Source organism: Phyllostomus discolor, chromosome X (assembly GCF_004126475.2).
Source record: "Phyllostomus discolor isolate MPI-MPIP mPhyDis1 chromosome X, mPhyDis1.pri.v3, whole genome shotgun sequence".
Taxonomy (NCBI): domain Eukaryota; kingdom Metazoa; phylum Chordata; class Mammalia; order Chiroptera; family Phyllostomidae; genus Phyllostomus; species Phyllostomus discolor.
Window position 1 is genome coordinate 476,940 of NC_050198.1, and position 22,225 is coordinate 499,164.

The following is a 22,225-nucleotide window of genomic DNA, read 5'->3' on the forward strand; positions in this document are numbered from 1 at the left end:
GTATCCACATTATTTTCCCTGTAACCAGAAATACCATTTCCTGAAAAAGAGTTAGGGGTGCTGATTGTAACTGAAAGTTACACGGGCGTCTTTGCATTCCTCCAGCCCTCACTACCCCTTCAAGATGAAATAAAGTTCAAACTCAGATGCAACAGTAAAGTCTACCCAGCTGTCACCTCTCTAAAGCCAGTTTCTACTTATTCCCCTACACACCTTCTGTTTCCACAGGATGAACTACTTGCTTTGTGTATACACACTCTTCGTTTTTCCATCTCCATGCCTTTCCCATCCCTCCGTACGCCCATATATTACCAGCCCTTCAAGACAAGATCAGATTGTGCCCTATCTCTCCCAGTCGCCATCTGGAAGGAATTTCTTCTCTGAAATTCCGAAGTATGCAATCCACACCTTTCTTACGGCAATTAGTTTTCTATTTTGTATATACCCTAGTGGCTGTTTTGTCTTAGTCAAGGTGGTAGGCTCCTCGTGGGCAGGATCCTTGGCACCTGGCACAGTGCAACACACGCACAGTGCAACACACACACAGTGGATGTTCCATACACGCTCAAGGAATGAACAAACTAATGTGACCCTTTAACAAACCAAAGGAAGTGACCACAAGCAAACATTTACACCCTTATCCAGAAATATTTGTTGAGTGAACACAGCTCCTAGATCAACTGTGTCTAGAACAGGATACACAGAAAGTCATGTTAAACTAAACTAACCAAAATGTGGAAATAAAGCAAAAAGAAGACTGTGAGCCCTTTTGGTGTCGTACTACAACATACTACATCAAGCCAGCCTAAGCAAGGACCATCTGATTCTCCAGGCTGGGATAGAGCCGAGTTTCTCTTTCTAGTCACTATTGATTAGGGCTTAGTCTCTGCAAAGTTAAACGCTAAATTAGAGAACACTGATGATATACAACTTATTTTGCCCAAATGTTATGACTTTATTACCCTTCAGGTTACTAACCAGTTTCGCATTTAATTTAGCTTTCTATCATTCTTTTTCTCCTACTACCCTCCTCCGCCAGTGTTTGTGTGTATCTGTTTCTGCTATCTTCCTTCAAGCCAGCTTTACCATCTTGCTGTTTCCTTCATCAACCAGTTAAATAAATCTGCAGTGTAGACTCATTGCATTATTATATGAGAATTGAATGCTCACTTTTTCTTATTTTAATCATTGTTCAAATACAGTTTTCTGTCCTTTACTCCCATCCCAGACCACCCACCCAGCCCTCCCCACCTCCCTCCCATTTCCACCCACCCCTAATTTTTGTCTGTGTGTCCTTTATATTTGTTCCTGTAAATCCTTCCCATTCTCCCCTGAAATTCCCTCTTCTCTCCCCTCTGGTCACTGTCAGCCTGTTCTCTGTTTCAGTGTCTTTGGCTATATTTTGCTGGTTTGTTTGTTTTATGAATGCTCAATTTTTTTGAAAATTATGCTTTGAGGATATTAATAATTATGACTAAGGGAACATGGAAAAATAAGTACTGCTAGTACCATACTTTTTCTACTGATAATTAACTTTCTTTAATTTTTATCTAGAATAAATTTCCCAAATATCAGATTTACTCATTCACAAACATTTCTTTCTATTCCAAAGGATGTATACAGAAACAACAACAGTGAAAGGAATGCATATTCTTTAGTCCTTGTCTGGAATAACTTTTAATAGCTTGTATGTGTCTATTTGTAAGCCTGCTACAATTAATTGAGTAATATGTTTGTTTTAAAAGCCTATATTTCAACTAAATGGCTAATCTTTTGAAATGAAAATGAAATATGCTTATACATTTTTTCTTTTTCTTTTTTTAAAAGATTTTATTTATTTATTTTTAGAGAGAGAAGGGAGGGAGAGAGAGAGAGAGAGAGAGAGAGAAACATCAATGTGCAGTTGCTGGGGGTCATGGCCTGCAACCCAGGCATGTGCCCTGACCGGGAATCGAACCTGCAATGCTTTGGTTCGCAGCCCGTGCTCAATCCACTGAGCTACGCCAGCCAGGGCATGCTTATACATTTTTTCAATGATACATCTATCTATCATTTGAAATTATTGCACATTACAGAATATAATTTTACATGTTAGGATGAATAGCATTTTGTAAAGTCAAGCCATACTAGTATTGCATTAGATGCAAGACAGTTGTTCTGAAACCACTACAGGCTATAATGAAAACCAGACATTAATGCTTTAAGTAGTAACTATCTAAAATTGAATGAAATAATCACCCAAGCCATAAAGCATTTAGAAGATTTCCCCATAAAACACAGGCAAATTTTTTTTACTGAAGAGAAATAATTCTCTTATTGTCCTAAACATCAAATACCATCACATCATAAAAATAAACTATAGCACCGGGATTATTCCATTTTGTTCATCCATTTATTCCTATAATACATATTTGCTTTACCCTACAATAATACAAGCATTATGCGTGTTCTCTGTTATTTACAGTGTTGTTTAATCAACAAGGCTCAAAATGTTCCCTGGTGAGATTACTGCCAAAAGAGAATCCATCTACGCAGAGGATCAGAAAGATCTGGATTCTGCAACTTGCATTTGCTATCACTCCTGCTCGCACGCTCTTAACTTAATGAATCCCAACACATCACAACTGTGGCCAATTTCACAGAAGCATTCTTAACCAAGATGCATTGAATCCACACCTGTAGGGGGTTGAATTGCGTTCCCCCAGAAAGTGTATGCCCAAGACATAACCCCTGGTATCTGTGCCCTTATGTGGAAACAGGGTCTTTGCAGATATAATCAAGTTAAAGTGAGTTCATACTGGAGTAGGGTGGCCTCTAGTCCAATGACTTGTGTCCCTGTAAGAAGAAGGATATTTGGACACCAATACAAAGATACACTGGGAGAATGCAATATGATGAAAGAGGCAGAGACTAGACCATACCATAGCAGCTACAAGCCAAGGAACTCCAAAAAGTTCCTACAGCCACTAGAAAATGTATGGGAAGAGTCATGGAAGGAGATTTCACTAGGGACTTCAGAGAAAGGGTGGCCCTACTAGCTCCTTGATTTCAGACTTCTGGCCTCCAGACTGGGAGAGAAATTTCTATTGTTTTACACTATGCAAATTTGTGGTAATATGTGACGACAGCCAATACAATGCCTTTTAAATAACGCTTTTTCTTGGCTGTTCTTGTAGGCTGTATTCGAGTCTACAATATTAGGAATGCTAAGAAAAGCTGGATCAGGGCAAGCAGTCGATGGGAAGAGATTCTCTAGGGTTCCAGAGCTCCTTCCAATTTCGTCCATCTCACACATTTAGCTTTTGCAAAGGATCTAATTTTAAGAAGATTCCAGTTTTAAAAATAGAAATGTTGAGGGTATAAAAACCATGATCTAGCAGTTTGCAAATGAAACACACCACACACAGATACTCACCTCAACATGTTGACAGGTTTGAATGAGTTTAGCCAAAAGGGTCTCCAGTTCCGTGTTTCTCTTAATAAGGTTGGTAAGGTTGGTCTCTAAGTTTTGCTGTTCAAAAAAGAGAGGAAAAATATTATTCTGCATAGTTTTAATATTTCACTATACATAAAATTACTCATACTCAAGAAAACTGATACTTTTTTTTTCAGAAACCTCAATGATATCTATGCAATTTCAAGTATTTATGGGTTTAAACTGGATTTTGAAAAGTCACATTTAAAAGAGCCTTTTAAAAATATACAAATGCCATTCTTTTGGGTCTGCTTCTTGTACTAACTCAGGTACGATTAGTTATAGGTTACTCCTAGGTCATGAACTGGGGAGAAAGGAGGTCATTGAATTTCTATTCCTTTATCTGAATCAGTAATGGCAATGATATAAAGAATATATTCCTACATCAAATCTACTACTACTGGATTTCTAGGATTTACCATTTTGTGGATCGGCTGAGTCAATCCCTTGGAGGAAGGCATTAATTGTCCAGCTATTGCTGACATTATGGTCATTTACAGGCATTTCTAAGACGTTTACTCACTCTTAGTACCTTTTTATCATACAGGCTTTTATTCTTTGCCTATCAACCTACCGATGCCAGATCCAATTTTCTTCAATTCTACATTTTTTTTTAGATCAGTAGCCTGCTTAAGAATTTGGAATTATTGCCTATTCCTTTAGCATATCAACTTTCAAGTTCCCCACAATGACTATGATGTCTTATTTTCATTCACAATAATCTCCTATTCTGTAGAAGATTCATTAAGACTTCTCCATTGTTTCTCATTCTGTACGCTCTTCATTTATACCTTTTATTAATTTATTTATCCATTCATACAAGTATGTATTGAGCTTCCACTGTATGCCAGATTCTGAGAAAGATACTGTGGAAACAGAACAAAAAAATATGTACTCCCTGTCCATAAGGAGATGGCTATGCAACTGGGAGAGAGATGCTGTAATCAAGAGAAGAGGCAGAGCTGCCTGGGGAAGGTTTCCGAGAGGACACGGTCTTTCCACTGAGGCTGGAAAGATGGACAGGAAGTTTTTGATGAACCAGAGTGGGAATTTCTTGAGAAGATGGATTGGAGGTGCAGGTGAGCATGTGGAAGTGTGTTCCATAGGCAGGGAATAGGGCAATGTCATACACCAAGATCAGAGAGTTATGAGAGGGCAAAGGATTAGGACATCTGTGTGTGTAACATATAGACAATTCCACGAATACAATGAAGATATGGAATGAAAGGAAATTTCATTGAAAAGAAAACAGATCTTGCCCTGGCTGGTGTGGCTCAGTGGATTGAGCGCTGGCCTGCGAACCAAAGGGCTGCAGGTTTGATTCCCCATCAGGGAGCATGCCTGGGTTGCAGGCCAGGTCCCCAGTGGGGGGCACATGAGAGGCAACCACATGCTGATGTTTCTCCCCCACTCTCTCTCCTTTCCCCTCTGTAAAAAATAAATAAATAAATAAAATATTCAAAAAAAGAAAATAGATCTTGGATTTGTAATACCACATGAGAAAAAGGATTTGGAAAGAGCACGAGGGGGATTTTGATAATTAACAATTTCATAAAGGTGATAATGCTGTGAAATTTATTTCTGCAAATGTTTACTCTTTCTCCTTTCCTAAATTTTAGATTTAGAAAGGTATATTCAGTAAAAGAATCACTTTTATTCTCACTTAAACGGCATAAGTCAGAAGCACAGATCTCTTTGGTCATTCTTAACAAGCTATGCTTACTAATCTGGTGTTTATCCTATTAACAATTTTTTAAAATTTTAATGACCACATTTTTCATTTCTAGTAGGTTATTTATCACGTCTTCTTACTGAATTACTTTCTGTTTATGTTCCCAGGATGCAATTCCCCCATTCGTAATTTCAAGACAAGTAAACACACTTCCTCTTAAGCTCTTTTTAGAAAAGGCAGTTCATATTTTCCTGTGTTTGCATAACGTTTCCCCCAAATCTGATTTTACCTTGTGTCTTACAATTTTTGTCTGAGAGATCATCTGATGTGAACTTTGTTCCCTGGGTTGTGCTTCTGGGAGTGACACAGCCCAGCCAGGTGAGATGCTCACTCTGTTGCTAGGGCCTGAGTTTGTTTCTCCAGAGGGGGCCCTCCCACGAGACACCCGTGTGCCACAGAGACTCAGATACTGGTTTGACTCAAGTGTTTCTCGTTCTTTCCATGGGAATTCTGTCTGGCTCCAATTGCATAGAAGGTGGAAGGGACTCGCTGAGCCTAGAGTTTATAAGGGGGAATCCTCGCCTCCTTCAGGTGTACAAGGTGGTCTGAGGTTCGCGCCACCTGCAGGACACGCACCACCACATGGCCCCTCAGGTCTCTGCTTCCCCAGCTTATCTCTGCTTCTCTGAGAAGCCCAGCTTCGGCCTCCCTTCACCAGTTTGCATTTCCTTTGACTTCCGGTCTCTGGAGATTTCTACTTACGTTTAAGCTTGGTTATTATTCTTTAAAATCCATTTAAAATATTTTACCTATAATTCTCATGTGTTCAGAATTCAGAGGAAGCTTTTGTGCATATTTTACCTAGACTGGAAGACCCATAAAAATCTTCAATTTTGGCTTTGAAACATGTGAAGTGTTTCAAATATAAATATTTCAAAGGAGGGGAAAAGTAATCGTTTCTCAGTTAAAGGATGACATATAATAAAAAGTTGGAGAATAAACCAGACACAGTGATTTAGGTGCAACTTAATAATTTCGTGTTTGCATCAAAGGAAAACTTGCTTTCAAAGTTCTTAACAACAACAATAACAAAAGCCAAAGTTTCCCTACTGTTTGTATTCAATGAATTGCAACCATTTTAGTCACTTCACGGTCAGAGAGCAGAGCATAATTTCGAGGCATTCTGTTATTCGATGTCCTTTATTTAAATATGGCCATGTTATGGTATATTTGTCAACTTCTTTTGGTATGTCAATCTTAGGGAATCCTTTTACTTTTCTTTTTGGCTGACCTTTCAGAGCAGGAAATTTCTAGGGAAACACATCATCTAACTGTTTACAGTTCAATTGTCATAGGTATGACTTTTCTTAAGCGAGTCAGCAAGAGAGCCAAATAAATATAGCCCAACACATTTAGATTTTACAAACATCTGCTTGCTTTCCCCTCCCTTGATTAAGCATACATCATGTATAAAGTCTGTTTTTAATCAACTAATATGTAGACTAAAGCCTGTGGTTTAAACATATTGACCTATCTACGTCCTTTGGGGTTATTTAAATTTAAATAGTACAAGTGTTACTGAAGTCCGGGAAGAATTACCAAGTCAGTTAGAAGTATAATAAAGGGAAACAAAGCTGGGAGAGACACTAGTTCCAAGAGGTACCAGAGGGACTGACAACACTTTTGAAGAGAGGCCGGGTAATGGGAAGGTAACAAAATCCAGTCCTCAATGAACCATGCATTCATAAGCTTCCACTATGGGGACTGCTGTTGCGTTTTCTAGAATTTAACTGTATCACGAACATCTTGTGTGGCAGTCAGCAGGTCCTATAACCTCTTGATTTTGACTGTGTTTTATGTAAAAGAGAGATAATCCTTTTTGGCATAAGAGTCTTGGGACTAAGCAGATGTAAGTATCTACTTCCCTATGGATATCTCAGGAATTCTGCAGAGTACCTCCTCCCAAAAGTTTGAGTTTCCTGTTCTTACCTCAAGAACATCACTATATTTGCAGCTCCTTATGGAGCTGAGCTTCGCAGCAACCCAAGGAGTCAGGCAGAAGTGACCACCCATGTAGAGTGAGGAGACTGGAGTTACCATCCCAGCGGAATTCTCCTGGACAAATGACTCTTGGATTGAGTTTTCCTGTTCATGATATGTGGCTAATGATAAATCTACCTATCTGTGCCATTGTTACGATCAGAGGAGAAAATGAACACAGACACCAGGGACTATACAGATGTTTGTTGAAATCATAGACTACAAGATAAAACACTCAGTTTGGTGTCAGTACAAGACTCTACAGGGTCTAACCTCATGCCTCAGGCGGTCACCGTTCTCAAGCTAGCTGATGGCTCTGCTGCAAACAATTGCTTTCAGCTCCAGGGTTTTATCTGGCCACAGGCAGAGCAGGCTGGAATGTTGAGAGAACCAGGGGAGGCTAATGCCCCTAAGCACAGCCCTAAACCAGCCATTGACTAGTGGCAGTTGATAGGTGAACAGCCCACGTTTTTCACCTGTCTGGTGGGACCACTCTGAGTCCTGTGTCATCAAATCTCTCAGAGAGCTCCACTGGGAGGAGCTCAGGTGCCCATAGCAACAACCTGTTCATGATCACACTCTTTTTCCTTCCCTTCTCTGTCCAGCTTCCCTTTCCCCTGACAGATGCTTCCCAGATAGCCCCCCAATTGAATTCTGAGTCAGGGTCTTCCTCTGGGAGAACTCAACTAACACCTTGTGCATGGACAACCGAATCCATTATTTTTCAGTATTCCTTCTTATGAGAAATAGCCAAATTAGTAGATTTTATTGCTTTTGAAAGATATTTTCAAATACAAGATATTATTATCTTTCCCATCTTCTGCCTTCCTACCTTTTTCTAGAGGTCACATATTCTCCACATGCTAAGCTCTGAACCAGAATGGTCATTAGAACTACAATGTGAGCCATAAATGCATGTCACATTTTAAATTTTCTAATAGTCATGTTCAACATGTAAAAAGAAAAATGAAACTTGATCATCAACTTACACCAGACACAAAAAATAAATTCAAGGTAGATAAAAGACTGAAATCTAAGCCGTGACACCATAAAAGTCCTTCAGGAGAACATAGACAGGAAAATCTCAGAATTTTCACGCAGCAATATTTTCACTGACACGTCCCCTACAGCAAGGGACATAAAGGAAAGAATAAACAAATGGGATCTCATCAAAATAAAAAGCTTCTGCATGGCTAAAGACAACAGCATTAAAATGAAAAACAAAACAACCATATGGGAAAACATATTTGCCATTGATAAGTCAGACAAGGGTTTGATCTCCAAAACATATAAAGAACTCATGTGACTTTACTCCAGGAAGACAAACAACCCAGTTAAAGAATGGGCAAAGGACTTGAACAGACACTTCTCCAAGGAGGACATATAGAGGGCCCAGAGACATATGAAAAGATGCTCAGCATCACTAGCCATCAGAAAGATGCAAATTAAAACCACAATGAGATACCACATTGTGAGATATAGCATTCTATATGGGAATGCCACAGTTCCATTAGCCACATCTCAAAAAACTCAGCTGCTACTTGTAGCTAATGGCTACATGATTGGACAGCACAGCATTAGAGTCTAGAACTGGGCTCAGTAAACTTTCTCTGTAAAGGCCAAGGTAGTAAATATTTTAAGCTTTGTTGGCCATCTGGTCTCTGTCACAACTACTCAGTTTTTTTGTTGTTTTAGTAAGAAAGTAGCCATAAACAATATGTAAATGGTTGGCAGGGCTGTGTTCCAATAAAACTTTATTTATAAAAATAGGTGGTGAGTGAGATTTGGCTCCTAGGCTAAGCTCCTTCCTTGGCCTTGGCACATACATTCTCTTCTGGAATTCATCTGCATAGCAGGAAATAATCCTACTGCCAAGGAGACAGTATAACAAAACCACAGAATGTATTTAGTACCTACAGTATACCTATCACTGCTTAGTCCCTTCCCATTATAAATCCTCAGATGTTCATTGGGGGAGCAATTGACATGGAAAAATCAAATATTCATTGGATAATCCTCCTGAAATCTAAAGTAATAAATCAACTACCTAGTTAGTAGTTAGTTCATTTAAGAACTTCTATAGACTGTTATAACAGTGTCTTCTGTTATTGAGGGCTTTTCTCATTGGTAGCATTAAATCTGAACCCAAGAAGAGGGGATTGATAGATCAGAAGTATTCTAAATACTGTATAACTCCATCAGACCACAAGATTTCTAGGAAGGCAAATACTACATGGTTGAGTAAATTTTCTTTTCCTTGTATTTTATTTTTTTAATTGGACTTTAATTGTTGTTCAAGTACGATTTTCTATCTTTGACTCCCATCCCATCCCAGCCCACCCACCCAACCCTCCCCACCTCTCTCCCATTTGGTTGAGTAAATTTTTATAAACAGAAGTTCATATGAACAGATAGTCTATCAATTACCATGGACCCAAATTCTATCTGAAACCAAAGTCCAGTTGCTCCTGTCCTTAATTTACTGCCTCTTCCTTAGGTTTCCCTCCCACCCCATTGTACTCTTACTCTGTGAAAGAAAAGGATGTGCTCAGGCTATTTGTTGAGAAGGATAAGGTTTTCCTAAGTGTGTAGCTATTTGATGGACTTCAACACACCCCTCTTACCACCACCATTAAAGAAGAAGAATATAAGTAATTCAAGATCATCCTCCTAAACGTAAAGCTTCAAGGAGGCTGATTTGGGTTCTTAATGTCAAGCAAAAGACTGGGTAAAAGTCAAACTTGCAAAAGACAAAGTTGTAAAACATGTGCTCCTTAAGAGAATGAGGCACTCCTGTATACTTCATACAGAAAGGATGGTTGGTTTTTCCTATGTTTGTTCTTAATGCATACTTCTGGTGCATTTTCATAGAGCCATACTCAGCCTTCTTTATGTTATATAGTTTTTAATGAGACTGATCTGAGTTGATAATTTAATAATTCATGGGAGGATGGTTGATTTTATACCAATCCCAATACGAGCCTTTAGGCATGAATATGGACACCAACAGAGAATAGTAAATCAGATTTAACAGATGAGCTTTGTACTTCTACATACACTGATACCCAATCAAAGAGCAAGGTAAGCAGATAAAAATACCCCTAATTTTAGCCTTTGGAGACCTGTATCTAAGAGTCAGGTATCAGGGAATTAATGACTTGCCATTGAACACTACTATTAAAATGTATGCCTGAAACAGGAGATTTCAGTAATTCCTTTAGGGTTTGTCCAGGCCTTAAAGAATGTTTGCTCTTATGCTGAAGTCGATGCTTCAGAATGTCTTTAAAGTATAATATTAAGTCTGGATACCTTTCAAGGCAAACACAGATCTGGCTTGTTTCATTCCATCATATTCAAAACGACATTCAGGAACTGTGTTTGTAGCCCTGACACCCAACACCACCACTCCAGCATGATCAGGATATGAACACGTTGAGTGCCACAAGCCATATATTTTCTTCTGAGAAACTTGAATCACAACCCTTAATATGAAAACACACCCGCATTAACACATGCCACCTGCATAAAAGCATAAATTCTTTATATGTAACTAAACTCTTAAGGTGTTTTAATTACATTGCAGGAGTTTAAGGCTATCTTCAGGTTCAACATGCGACAGACCGCAAATATGTATGATTTATGCGGGTTTTATTTTTAATGCTTTTTTTCATTGGTTATGATAGTTAACATTTCCAAATGCCCTGGCAAGAGAGGTCACCCAGGGAACCTCAAAAACATAATAAAAACATAATCTGCATACAAATTTAAATCTAGTGTTCCATGGACTACAATTTAAAGCCATTTTGATATGTGATACTGTATTTACCTTGTCAGGTTTTATTTAATATTTCTATAATAACTTCATAGAATCTGCTCTATGTATTTATAAATTCTATCATCAGGAGTTCAGTGTTTAGTATTCTAATCTGGTTGTCAATAATACACAGAGAACAATTTTTAAATACCATTTATGGTCTAGAAGACTTTTCCAGTTTTAAGGAAGATAAATAAAATCTTAGTGTAGTTATGTTCATTTACTTATAATTTTAGCAGCTCCAATGATGACTACTAATTTGTAGGTATCAGAGATGTGAATGGCCTTCTTTGTTCATTCCCATCCCTAGCCCTTTTTCTGCCTATAATAACAGAGGTGAGCAACTGACCAATAAACACATTCATCATTTTTGACAATCAATATCAAGTAAAGGAAGATAAGCTCCTAGCAGCCTTTGAAAATCTCTAACTTAAAAGTAATGATTTTCACTGCAAAATTTATGACTGGAGAGAAACATTTCAGAAAAAAACAACTGTAATTTTTTATCAGTGGAACACACAGAAAGCATTTCATAAGATTATAGCATAGGTATAAGCGCCATGAAGGTCCAATTTGGCACCTCTCCAGTTGCCTTTCTCTGTTCATTTATTTGCCCCTGTTTGGGTTCTTGAATCTTTCTCAACACAGCACTCTGGGCTGTCACAGAATATCCATGGTGTTGACTCAAAAGAGGCGACTGATTTGTCAGTCAAGAATTAAATGGTGAAAGGTTTCAGGGGACATTGGGAAGGGTTCACGGGAACAAACTTAAAGGACACATGGTCAAAAACTAAGGGGAGGGTGGTAATGGGAGGGAAGTGGGGAGGGGTGGGAGGGGGGCTGGATTGGGAGTAAAAAGGAGAAAACTGTATTTAAACAATGATTAAAATAAAAAAAGAATTAAATGGTGAAAAGTTTATGAAAATATTGGAAAACAGACTAATAGTTTATTATTTTTGCTCAAATGAAAAAAATCAAGTTGGGGGAAACATTTAATCTCCTAAACCAGAGGTCTGCAAACTGCAACCTGCAGGCCTAATCCTGCTCGCTTGCCTCTTTTTAAATGGCTAGCTAGGTAAAAAGGTTTTCACATTTTTATATGCTTTTTAAAAATCAAAAGAAGCAGTCAGGGCACATGCCTGGGTTGCAGGCCATGACCCCCAGCAACCGCACATTGATGTTTCTCTCTCTCTGTCTCTCTCTCTGTCTCTCCCTCCCTCCCTCCCTCCCTTCCCTCTCTAAAAATAAATAAATAAAATCTTTAAAAAAATCAAAAGAGGGATACAATTTTGTGACACATATAAAGTATATGAAATCCAAATTTCCATGCCCAGAAAGTTTTATGGGCACACAGACACTCCCATTCACTTATGGGCTGTCTGTTGCTGCTTCAGAGCTGCAGTGACAGAGTTGAATACTGGCCCTTTACATAAAAGTGCTGTCTTCTGGAAAAAAACATATTTTACCAAATAATCCCAATGCCTTTTATTTATTAATACAGAATATTTCCTTTGTTGGTCCAAACCACTTAAACATTTCAATATCATTCAATTCACTTAATATATTCAACCCAAGCTATGACAGTGTAGGAATATGCCTAAAATTTTTATCATTCTTGCACTCAAAATTCTAAAGAAGATCCTTTTTGTCTACTTTTGTTGGCTACCACAACAATTTTCAACTTCTGAATGACAGAAAAAATAGCATTAATCGTGGGTAAAATACAAAGTCTGAATAAGTTCCTCTATCAGCTTTTGTTCAGAGAAGGACAAGATGCAGACTGGGAAAGAATAAGAAAGGATCTTAAACTGGATGACGGTTGCTATAGCAAGAACATAGTCAAAAGCAAGTAAAGAAGGCACAGCATGAAGATTCGTTAGTTCCTTCCATTTTGCGAATAAGGTGTTGGGTTTATACGTGCACACTCATTGATTTCTGTTTCCATCATTGTATTTTTCTTTGTTTATAAATCAGAAAATACACCCAAAGTGGAGCTTAGAACACTAGATAATTAATGTCTATAAAATCCCCTGATATTGATGGATGTCATACACATTGGTATATATCACTTCAGGCTTTCCTTCCTCCATCACTCAGACGTTGAATAATTTTGATTGTATCCCCTTTGCTCTGTCTTAAGGAGATGATGACATTGCCAGATCCTCATTAACGAATATGTTCTGGCCTTTTACTTAAACAGGGTTTTAACGGATATTCCATCAAACCTTTTTACCAGACTCCAATGTCCTATGGTCAACATTTAGCCTTCGATGAATAGAAATACATTTTTGTTTTTAAGATACTGTGGGAAGACCAATTTTTTTTCTAAGCCAGTACTTCAATGCTCTGCAGATACTTTGTGTTAGGTGAAGTGAATATACTGAATACATTTGAAGGTAATATAGTTGAGTCTTTGATCTAACAATTTTGCATGGGTAACTATTACTTGCTGTGTTTCTACAGCAATATTTATTTCCTCAAATTTTTAGGTTTTAGAAGAGCACACAAAAGGCTTTTTTTGGACCAGCTGTTTAAAATGATTGTCAAAATTCAACACATGGTCAGCTCTGCTCTTGAATTTGTAGCATTCTCAGGAAGGATTCATGTTGTTCAGAAAGTTCATATCCCCATATGGGTAGTGCAAAAAGTATGAAAGCCAAGAGAGGTTACACTCTTTGGCTCAAAAAATAGATTAAAAATCTATTCTATCCAAAGTGGGTCTGGTCTGTTAAGAATTTACAAAGTCAATATTATGTAAGAGAATCTGATGCCTGTGACAGCCTAGAAAACCAAAGATGAATATGAAAGCATGCCATTGTTTCTCAGCCCTGAGCAACCATCAAAGACAGAATCTTCTTTGGGCTTTAGATGTTTGAATCTCAAATTCCCCAAATTCATTGCATTGTTTGCACTGACCACCTCTATTCAGCTATTTCCTTCTCATTTAGTAGGGCTGACACTGTCTTTGTCCAGTCAAGGTAATTTTGATTGAGTTGAAAAGAAACACGAAAGTTATGGAATGAGAGAAGGAAGACGATGACTATCCACTAGATGACTGGTTCCCACATTGGTCTGCACACTAGGACCGCCTAGGGAACTGTACAAACACCATCCTCAGTCTACTTCCCAGCTACAGAGTCGGAATTGCTTAGAATAGGTTGAAATCCAAGGATTGGGATATTTAAAGTTTCTCATGAGATTCTAATGTGCAGCCAACTACAAGAACTATGGCTCAAAAGGGAGGAATTAGTTGCTAAGTTGTTGGATCTGTGATACAGCGAACAATAATTAGTAATTTATTCAATTTACTACCTTTACACTTTAAGATTTATACAGAATAAAAGGAATATTTTGTAATGTAGCATACATCTGTAAGTACAGGAATAAAATTATATGCAGAAGTAGCTAGAAGTATGAATTTATGTGACTTTATCACAGCAAATTCCAGGGACTTTGATGAAATAGTGCTTAGCAGGGAGTACTGATTATTAGTGTTAAGTAATTTAGAGGGCTTTTAAAAAAAGATTTAATTAATTTATTTTTAGAGAGAGGGGAAGAGAGTAAGAAAGGGAGGGAAAGAAACATCAGTGTATGGTTGCTTCTTGTGTACCCCCTACTGGGGACCTGGCCATAACCCAGGCATGTGCCCTGAGTAGGAATCAAACCATCAACGCTTTGGTTTGCAGGCCAGCACTCAATCCACTGAGCCACCCCAGCCAGGTCTCAGAGGGCTTTTTTTTTTGACTCAAAAACACGGAGGAATGCTTTGTTAAGTCATTCAAGTATTTCTAATGCCTAAAGGAACTCCTTAATGGTCCCACCAATTTATATTCTGCAACAGTATTAGTTACTATCATACACATTTGGTTTGTTGATTTTAACAGTAATTATTTCACCAGAAATGTAACATAAGTATACTATAGATGGTTATAATTCAACAAGATTTTTTTTACACAGTAAATCAAAGATTTAGGGGAAAAAATTAAGAACTCTGATGGTAAAAGAACAGATATACTTTTAAAGGTCAACTCAGGCAATACAACTGCCCTGAATACTAGAAACTCTTCTGTAGTCTCACAGGTAAAATGCAAAGATTTGCAATGACGGAAACCACAGTAATAACATTTCATTCTTTCCACCTTTGTCCATAGCATTCTGTTTCTGTTATGCATGACCACCTCTCCACTTGCAAAAATCAAAATCAAAATCTGGAGAGTTAATGATTTAATTTGTGGTACTGTGCAAAAAATTATTCCGCTATTTTCCCAGAGCTGGTTTGTGTATGAGTATATATGATTAAAGATAAATTAAGGGTCAACATATTTTGGAAATGAACTAATTCTCATTTCCCTGGAAGATATTTTACTTTGCACATTCAGTGTTCTTTCTAAAGAGGAAGTAAAAGAATAATTGTGGCTTAGGAAAAAACATTTAAAGCCATTGGGTTTCAAACCAGAGAGAAAACTGTCCAGTATTCAGGGACCTTGGAGGAGACCTGCCAGTTTTTACAATTATGAAGTATAACATCTCACCCTGTCCCATCACAGAGTCTAGAACGAAGACCAGGCGTTCTCAAAATGTAGCAGCAGCCTCCTGGGGAGCTGGTTGGAAAGGCAAATTCTTGGGCCCTACCCCAGACACACTGAATCAGAAACTCTAGAGGTGGGGCCCAGCAACCTATAATTTAATAAGACCTCCAGACAATTCTCTTGGGTGCTAAAGTTTGAGAACCACTTACTGGGATGTTGTACCATCCTTCCCATCCTTTTCAGTGTGTGTGGGGTGGTGGTAACAATTTTTAATGAGAGGAGAAGCTAAGGTGGGGATGGATAGTGATACCTGTGCTGCTTTTTTCGTCTTCCCTTTCTCATGGACACCTCTTTATCCAATTACTCAATCTTTATCATCAGGCCCTATTCATGGGCGTTTCTCTACTTCCTTCAGTCTGTATTGGAGAACAAGAAGCATAATGGAAGAGTGTTGGCTAAGACATAGTGGGAAACAGGCAGGGCTGGAGAACTGGGAATGTGGGAGGATGTGATCAAACGTCACAGCAGAAGGAAGGGTTGGGAATGGATGTGCACGCACCTCAGCCAACCATGCTTTTTACCCCATTATCATTGGCAATTCTGAATTGCTTTTTTCTAATAAAAACAGATACAACTCAGATGTTAAGAATGTTCCAGGAAAGAAAACAGTCTTCGTGAGGTTGCCCTAGTGTATTCTCAATTATTTATAAATGCAGTTTAAAAAAAATGTAAGTGGTGTTGAAAGGGGGAGAGGGCAGACAGCCAGCAGAGGACCCAAACTCATCTGTTTATGATAAAAAAATAATGCTCTCCCCCCACTGGTTGGAGTCAGTGCACCTCTGTAAGATTTGGCCTGACACAAAACATAGGCTGAAAGCAAACATGTTAAACTTTATTCGCAGGACTTTTTAGTGTGACTTTTGTCATTTGATTTTCAAATGTCTGTGACCTTGGTCAACCACTGCAATAGGACACTCCAGGGAGGCAGAACGTTAACCTATGACATCAGAGAGGAGCTCAATAATGAAAATGGTGATAGTAAATCCTATAGTGGCTTCCACTAACCATTGTCTTTCACCAATGTGTTACTTTTATTTGAATGAACTATCACTTCTATGGCTAATAAATACATTTTCAAATCAAACGCACTTACTGTAATTAAAGGCAGACTTCAGCACTGAGTAATTTTGGCTGCAAGTGAGTTTTTCACCAGAACATGCTCTTTCCATCTCCAAACAATTATGTCAAAACAGTGACTTCATAGATACATATTCCCTCAGCAAACATGAACTTTTTTACAGCTTCAACTTTCTCCTCTGTCCTGATAATATTTGAATTTTGATCTCAGATCTCAACTCTGACTTAAACTTCGGTATCTTATTCCCACTTCTAGACTAACTTTCAGCTTTGACGCTCCTGTTATTTTTATTTTTAATTGTTGTTCATGTACAGTTGTCTCCATTTTCTTACTCCCACTTTCCCCCATCCCACCCACCCTCACCTCCCATCCTCAATCTTATCCCCTTTGGCTTTGTCTACGGGTACTTTATACATGTTCCTCGATACCCCCCTCCCTTTTTTCCTTTGTTATCCCTCTCTCCCCTCCCCTCTGGCTACTGTCAGTTTGTTCTTTATTTCCATGTCTCTGGCTGTATTTTGCTTCCTTGTTTGTTTTGTCCATTAGGTTCCATTTATTACCCCTGTTATTTTTAAACTCAACTTTCTTAAACTGTATCATCTTCCCCTTTGCTTTTTCTTCCCATTCTCTAATCTTTACAAAAGATATTGCCATTCTCCAATGTTAGAACTGCAAAAGAATCGTAAACTCTGACCTCTTTTTCATGCCTTTTACCTTAATCACTTTCCAAGGTTGTTTGGTTGTTGATGAAAACATCCCTTGGCTTTCAGCCTTCCTTTTCTTCACTAGGTTACCAGTCTAACCATCTCCTTCAGTGAATTGCTGGTTTTCATGCCTCTAATTTTTGCTCAGCTTATTGGATCCATGAACCACCACCCACATAATCTTCCCAGCAAGCTTATATAAATACAACATCAGATTCTCAAAAGTCCAAAAGCTATCCATTCTTAAAGGATCAAAACTCCCAAGTTGGCATGCAAAGTCCTCAAAACTACAGTAGATCTAGAATTTCCTCAGTAAAAGCTAGCTATAATCACCACTGCCCCAAAATATCAACATTTGACTTCAGTTACACTGGATTCCTTAATAGACCAAATAACTGCCATGTCAGCTGCTCCTGAGTCCTTGGTTGCGTCTTTCCACCAACCTAGAATTTTCAAAATTCTCCTACAGCATCTCAGAATCTAGCAGAAGTCTAGCTATGCAAGTAAAGGCACCAATAAATGCTTGCTCAAGAAGAGTACATGAATAATATTAATGTAACTAAAGATTTCCTGTCTCTAATGGAAACCACATAAAGCTAAATCTTAATTCTATTTCAATACTGGATAGGATTAAATCTCACCTTTCTGAAGACATCAATTCATATTTGAAACATCAAACCAGAGTTCACTGTATTATAAAAACCCTTTGATTAAATTAATTTCAGGAATTGTTCTCAGGCCAAGGAACTATGTACTACTCAATGGATTGGGCAACAAGCTTAGACCATAGGTGCTGACAGGGGTAAGATGATTTATTGAATTGTAAGACAAGGAATTATGAAGCATTACTAAGAATATACACACTCTCTTCCAATGCAACATTATTTTACTTAACAAAAGCAATTAAGAAGGAAACTGTACTATTAAAATAACAGCAAATGCTCCCCATATATCTCTAATTCTATATATTAAAAATAATCCAGGAATGAAATCATTAGATCATATTGCTGGCTCTAGATCAGACAGATGACTTAATAATGATCCATCTCCCTAAAATAAAGCTCCTCTCTGTCTGGTAATCATCAGAGAATTTACACTACCTGTGACCTACAATACTGCTTCAGCCACATGTTAGCCCTGTGATTTCTATTCTTTTTATCTGATTTTTCTCTGCAATGTTATCCCATTTTACCTAATGATAACTAAAGAAACTGAGCCACATATTTAACTTTCTTTTCATGATTAAACTTGAATGCAATGGTTTGCTGAATTTTATCATTTAACCAGTTTCTTCAAAATCAACACCATTTGCAGCTATAGTTCCCCCAATGACCAATAAAAGTTTTAAAATAAAAAGAAATGTACCTAAAGAGAACTTCATGTTGATTTAATAAAAATAGCATCTTTGGTGCTCAGGGTACAAAGGTAACCCGGCATACCTTGGGAGCAATTAATATAATTATTCCACAATATATATGTAGACCAGCTTGGAGGTGTACCAATCAGAAAGATACATTTTGTTTTGTAAAGACGGATTGATATTGTTGGAGAATTTGATACTCCTGCTATAGAGTCTCTAGCTTCCAAAAGGTACTTTAGCCCTAGACAACATTTTAGGCGTGGAAAAGAGAACCCCTTACAAGCCTACTTGAGGATGGAATGTCAAAGAGCTCGATTCTGGTTAATGCCAGCCCCTGGGGTAGGAGGGAGGCTGAAATATAGCGGGTAGGTGGGTTCCTGGCTCCTTGTGGAATGCAGATCTGTTTGCATAAATTCTCTTATTTTATTTATTCATTTTTAGAGAACAGGGAAGGGAAGGACAAAGACAGGGTGAGAAATATTGATGTGATAAACATCTACTGGTTGCCTCTTGTATGCACCCCGGGGACTGAACCTGCAACCCAAGCATGTGCCCTGACTAGGAATCAAAACCATGACCTTTCTTCACTTTGTGGGACAATGTACAACCGATTGATCCACAATGGTCAGGGATTTTTGCATGAATCTTGATGGCTATTTAGGTCTCGAGACTTGACTGAGGAAATCGGGATCAACAGTTGTTGGACACAACAATACCAGAAGTGGCTCTACTACACTCCTATCATACAGATAGATGACAGAGAGGGTGACTGGGCCTCTGTTCACCATCACCACGCAAGTGCTTTAGCAGATGGGATTGGAAGGTCAGGTAGGGGCAGACTCCTGCATTTTGCCTACAGACACTCAGAGAGTAGACTCCATTAGAGGGCCTTTGCAAGGTTCCAAGATCTGGGAAATTCCCAAATTCTTCATAGCACCAAGTACTTATAAAATCAGTTCAAAGAGTTCTGCCTGTTACCTTAGTCTGTTTTCTGGAACGTTTGTTAGTATTCCACACAAACAGTTCTAACTGTTGTCTGCAGAATACTCCGCAGTTCACAGAAAGAGGTCAGAGCTAAACTAGCTCAATTATACAGTCTGATGCATTGCTTTCAAGCATGAGAATCAGTCTGTCCTTGATCATGTGAGACCCAGTATCCCATCCTTGGTGTCACGAATCATGAAGCTCTATTATTTCAATTTAGTTGGTCCCATCCAAGTTGAATATGTGGTGTGGGCAATGAGGATCCCACCTAAATAATCAATTCAGTGAACATTAAGTCAACCAGTGCCAATGTCCTCTAGTAACATATACTGAGACTCTTCCTGCCTCTTGTTACAGTCAGAGGACTTCAGGTAGAAAAGACTCATGAACCCCCTTAGAGGGAAATCATCACTAGAACAGCATTCCTATCTCTCTTTTCCTCCGTTAGATTCAAAGTACCCCAATATCATGCATGCCACATAGTAGATTCTCAACAAATATCTGCTACAGAAATGGACCGGCCCTGGCTGGTATGGCCCAATGGATTGAGTGCCAGACTTGTGAACCAAAGAGTCACTGGTTCAGTTCCCAGTCAGGGCACATGCCTGCGTTGTGGACCATGTCCCCAGTGGGGGGTGCACGAGAGGCAACCACACATTGATGTCTCTCTCCCTCTCTTTCTCCCTCCCTGCCCCTCTCTAAAAGTAAATAAATAAAACCTTTTTAAGAAAGAAATGGGTGGATGGGTAAATGAGTGAGTGGGTGGCTGGATGGATAAAAAGGGAGACGAACTGGGGCTTCTACAGAATTAAGGAAAACAATTTGGTACCAAATCCTGAGAATGAATTTAGGGCATGCACAATGTTCTCAGATTACAGAACTATGCTGATACTGCCTGGGAGTTGGAAGTTTTTCCATTTGTCTTAAATGGGTGCTTCTGATTGTACCGAGAGCTTTCTGGAAGGATCTAATTACTGGGCATTCTGACATACTGTGAAAAATACCAAAGGCAATAGGCATATTTGTCTTCTTGTCTGCTTCAAAACCTAAATCTCTCCTGTACCTGTGCTGAAAACAAGAGTCTCACTGCTAGGGCTGCCTCCTGTACTCTTCACCTAGAAAGTTGGTGTTGTACATCAGCAGATGAAATTAGTAAACACTTGTTTCTGGACTACAGACAAAAAGAAGACACTGAGTTCAGGTCTGGTAAGAGGTTTTCCTGCCAGTGACTCACAGCTGGTTATTATAACTTCTCAGTATCTGAAATCACTAACTGTAAAACTTGAATCTGAAGAAAATATTCTTTGGTGCACTCTGACACAGGCTATGTGCATGCCATCCCTTTTGTTAACCAATCACATATATCAGGATTAAAAAACAAGAAGTTGTTAATTGATGAGCAATTTCTACTGTTTGGTCCTAAAATATAAGGAGGGTTTAAAAATGAGGACACTAAAGTAGTTTTTTAAAATACGTCTTTTGTACTGTAACAAAGTAACTCCTAAACACGCGAGACTAAAATTGTAGTTTAGTGTCTGTTTCAAGAATTATTCTAGAAATGTAAAAGAAAATGACAAAAGCAAGTTTAAATCATAAAATAAAAATCTCAAGCGTGAACTTTCTGAGGCAGAACAGATGAGGAATCCCATAGAGGAATTCGGGAGGTGAGTGTAAGAGTGGGGTCTTTAAGGCAGGAACACCTTACTTCAGAGACTTTTGGAAACCTCCATAGCTAGGTAGGCACTACCACTAGATTTTCTGAGCCTAATCAGACTCTCCAGGACTGTGGCTCATTTATTTCCAGGCAGCCATTTGACCATTTGGCTTGAGTCAACTCTATCAGGGGAGTTTTATCACCACTAATGGAACCTAGTGTGGACAACGTTCTTATGACATAGAATGGAATTTGGCAAAAATCACTGGCCATTTAAACTAGTTAACAAACTTCTGGATCCTATAAATTAGATCCTTCATAGAATTTTCACCTAAATTAAACATTACAAATGTACAGCTGGAAGGCATGTTTAAAAAAACTTCAACTGTATATATTACAACCATTAATGTGTTTTGCAGATTTTTTTAAAGGCTGGGATGAATCCAAATTGACCATGTGTATGCTGTCTTTGGCAATCATATAGTTTTCCAAAACAATTATAAAAATAAAAGAAACATTTGCTCATTGCTACTAGTGTATGCAATGTCTCGATAGGGTACTTTGTGCTGTTGGAATAAATTCTCAAGACCTTAAAAAATCTTGTAGCTCATTATTTACCCATGTCTGTCAGTTTTAAGAAATGAGAAAGTCATGATGAGGGCTGGGGTGGGGAACTTAAGAATTAATTAATGTAGTGATTAACATCAGAAATAGAGTCTAAACAAAAAGTTAAAGAATAAAAGTATTGAATTTGAACCTCTGCTGCTCTAAAGATTTTCTTTCCTTCAACAACTATATGAATTTATTATGAAAAGAACTTTTTTAAATGATCATAGAGCCCTGACTGGTGTGGCT

The 22,225-nt window shown here is 38.3% G+C and overlaps 1 protein-coding gene across 5 annotated transcripts in view; it reads right to left on the reverse strand.

The window, feature by feature from the left end:
- Positions 1–22,225, reverse strand: part of MID1 (midline 1) — a 400,721-nt gene that overhangs the window by 68,829 nt on the left and 309,667 nt on the right. For all 5 annotated transcript variants that reach the window (XM_036016641.1, XM_036016640.1, XM_028522396.2 and 2 more), the window contains exon 3: positions 3,416–3,511. In XM_036016641.1, the coding sequence (XP_035872534.1) occupies positions 3,416–3,511 (96 nt within the window). The remainder of the gene's footprint in view (positions 1–3,415; positions 3,512–22,225) is intronic.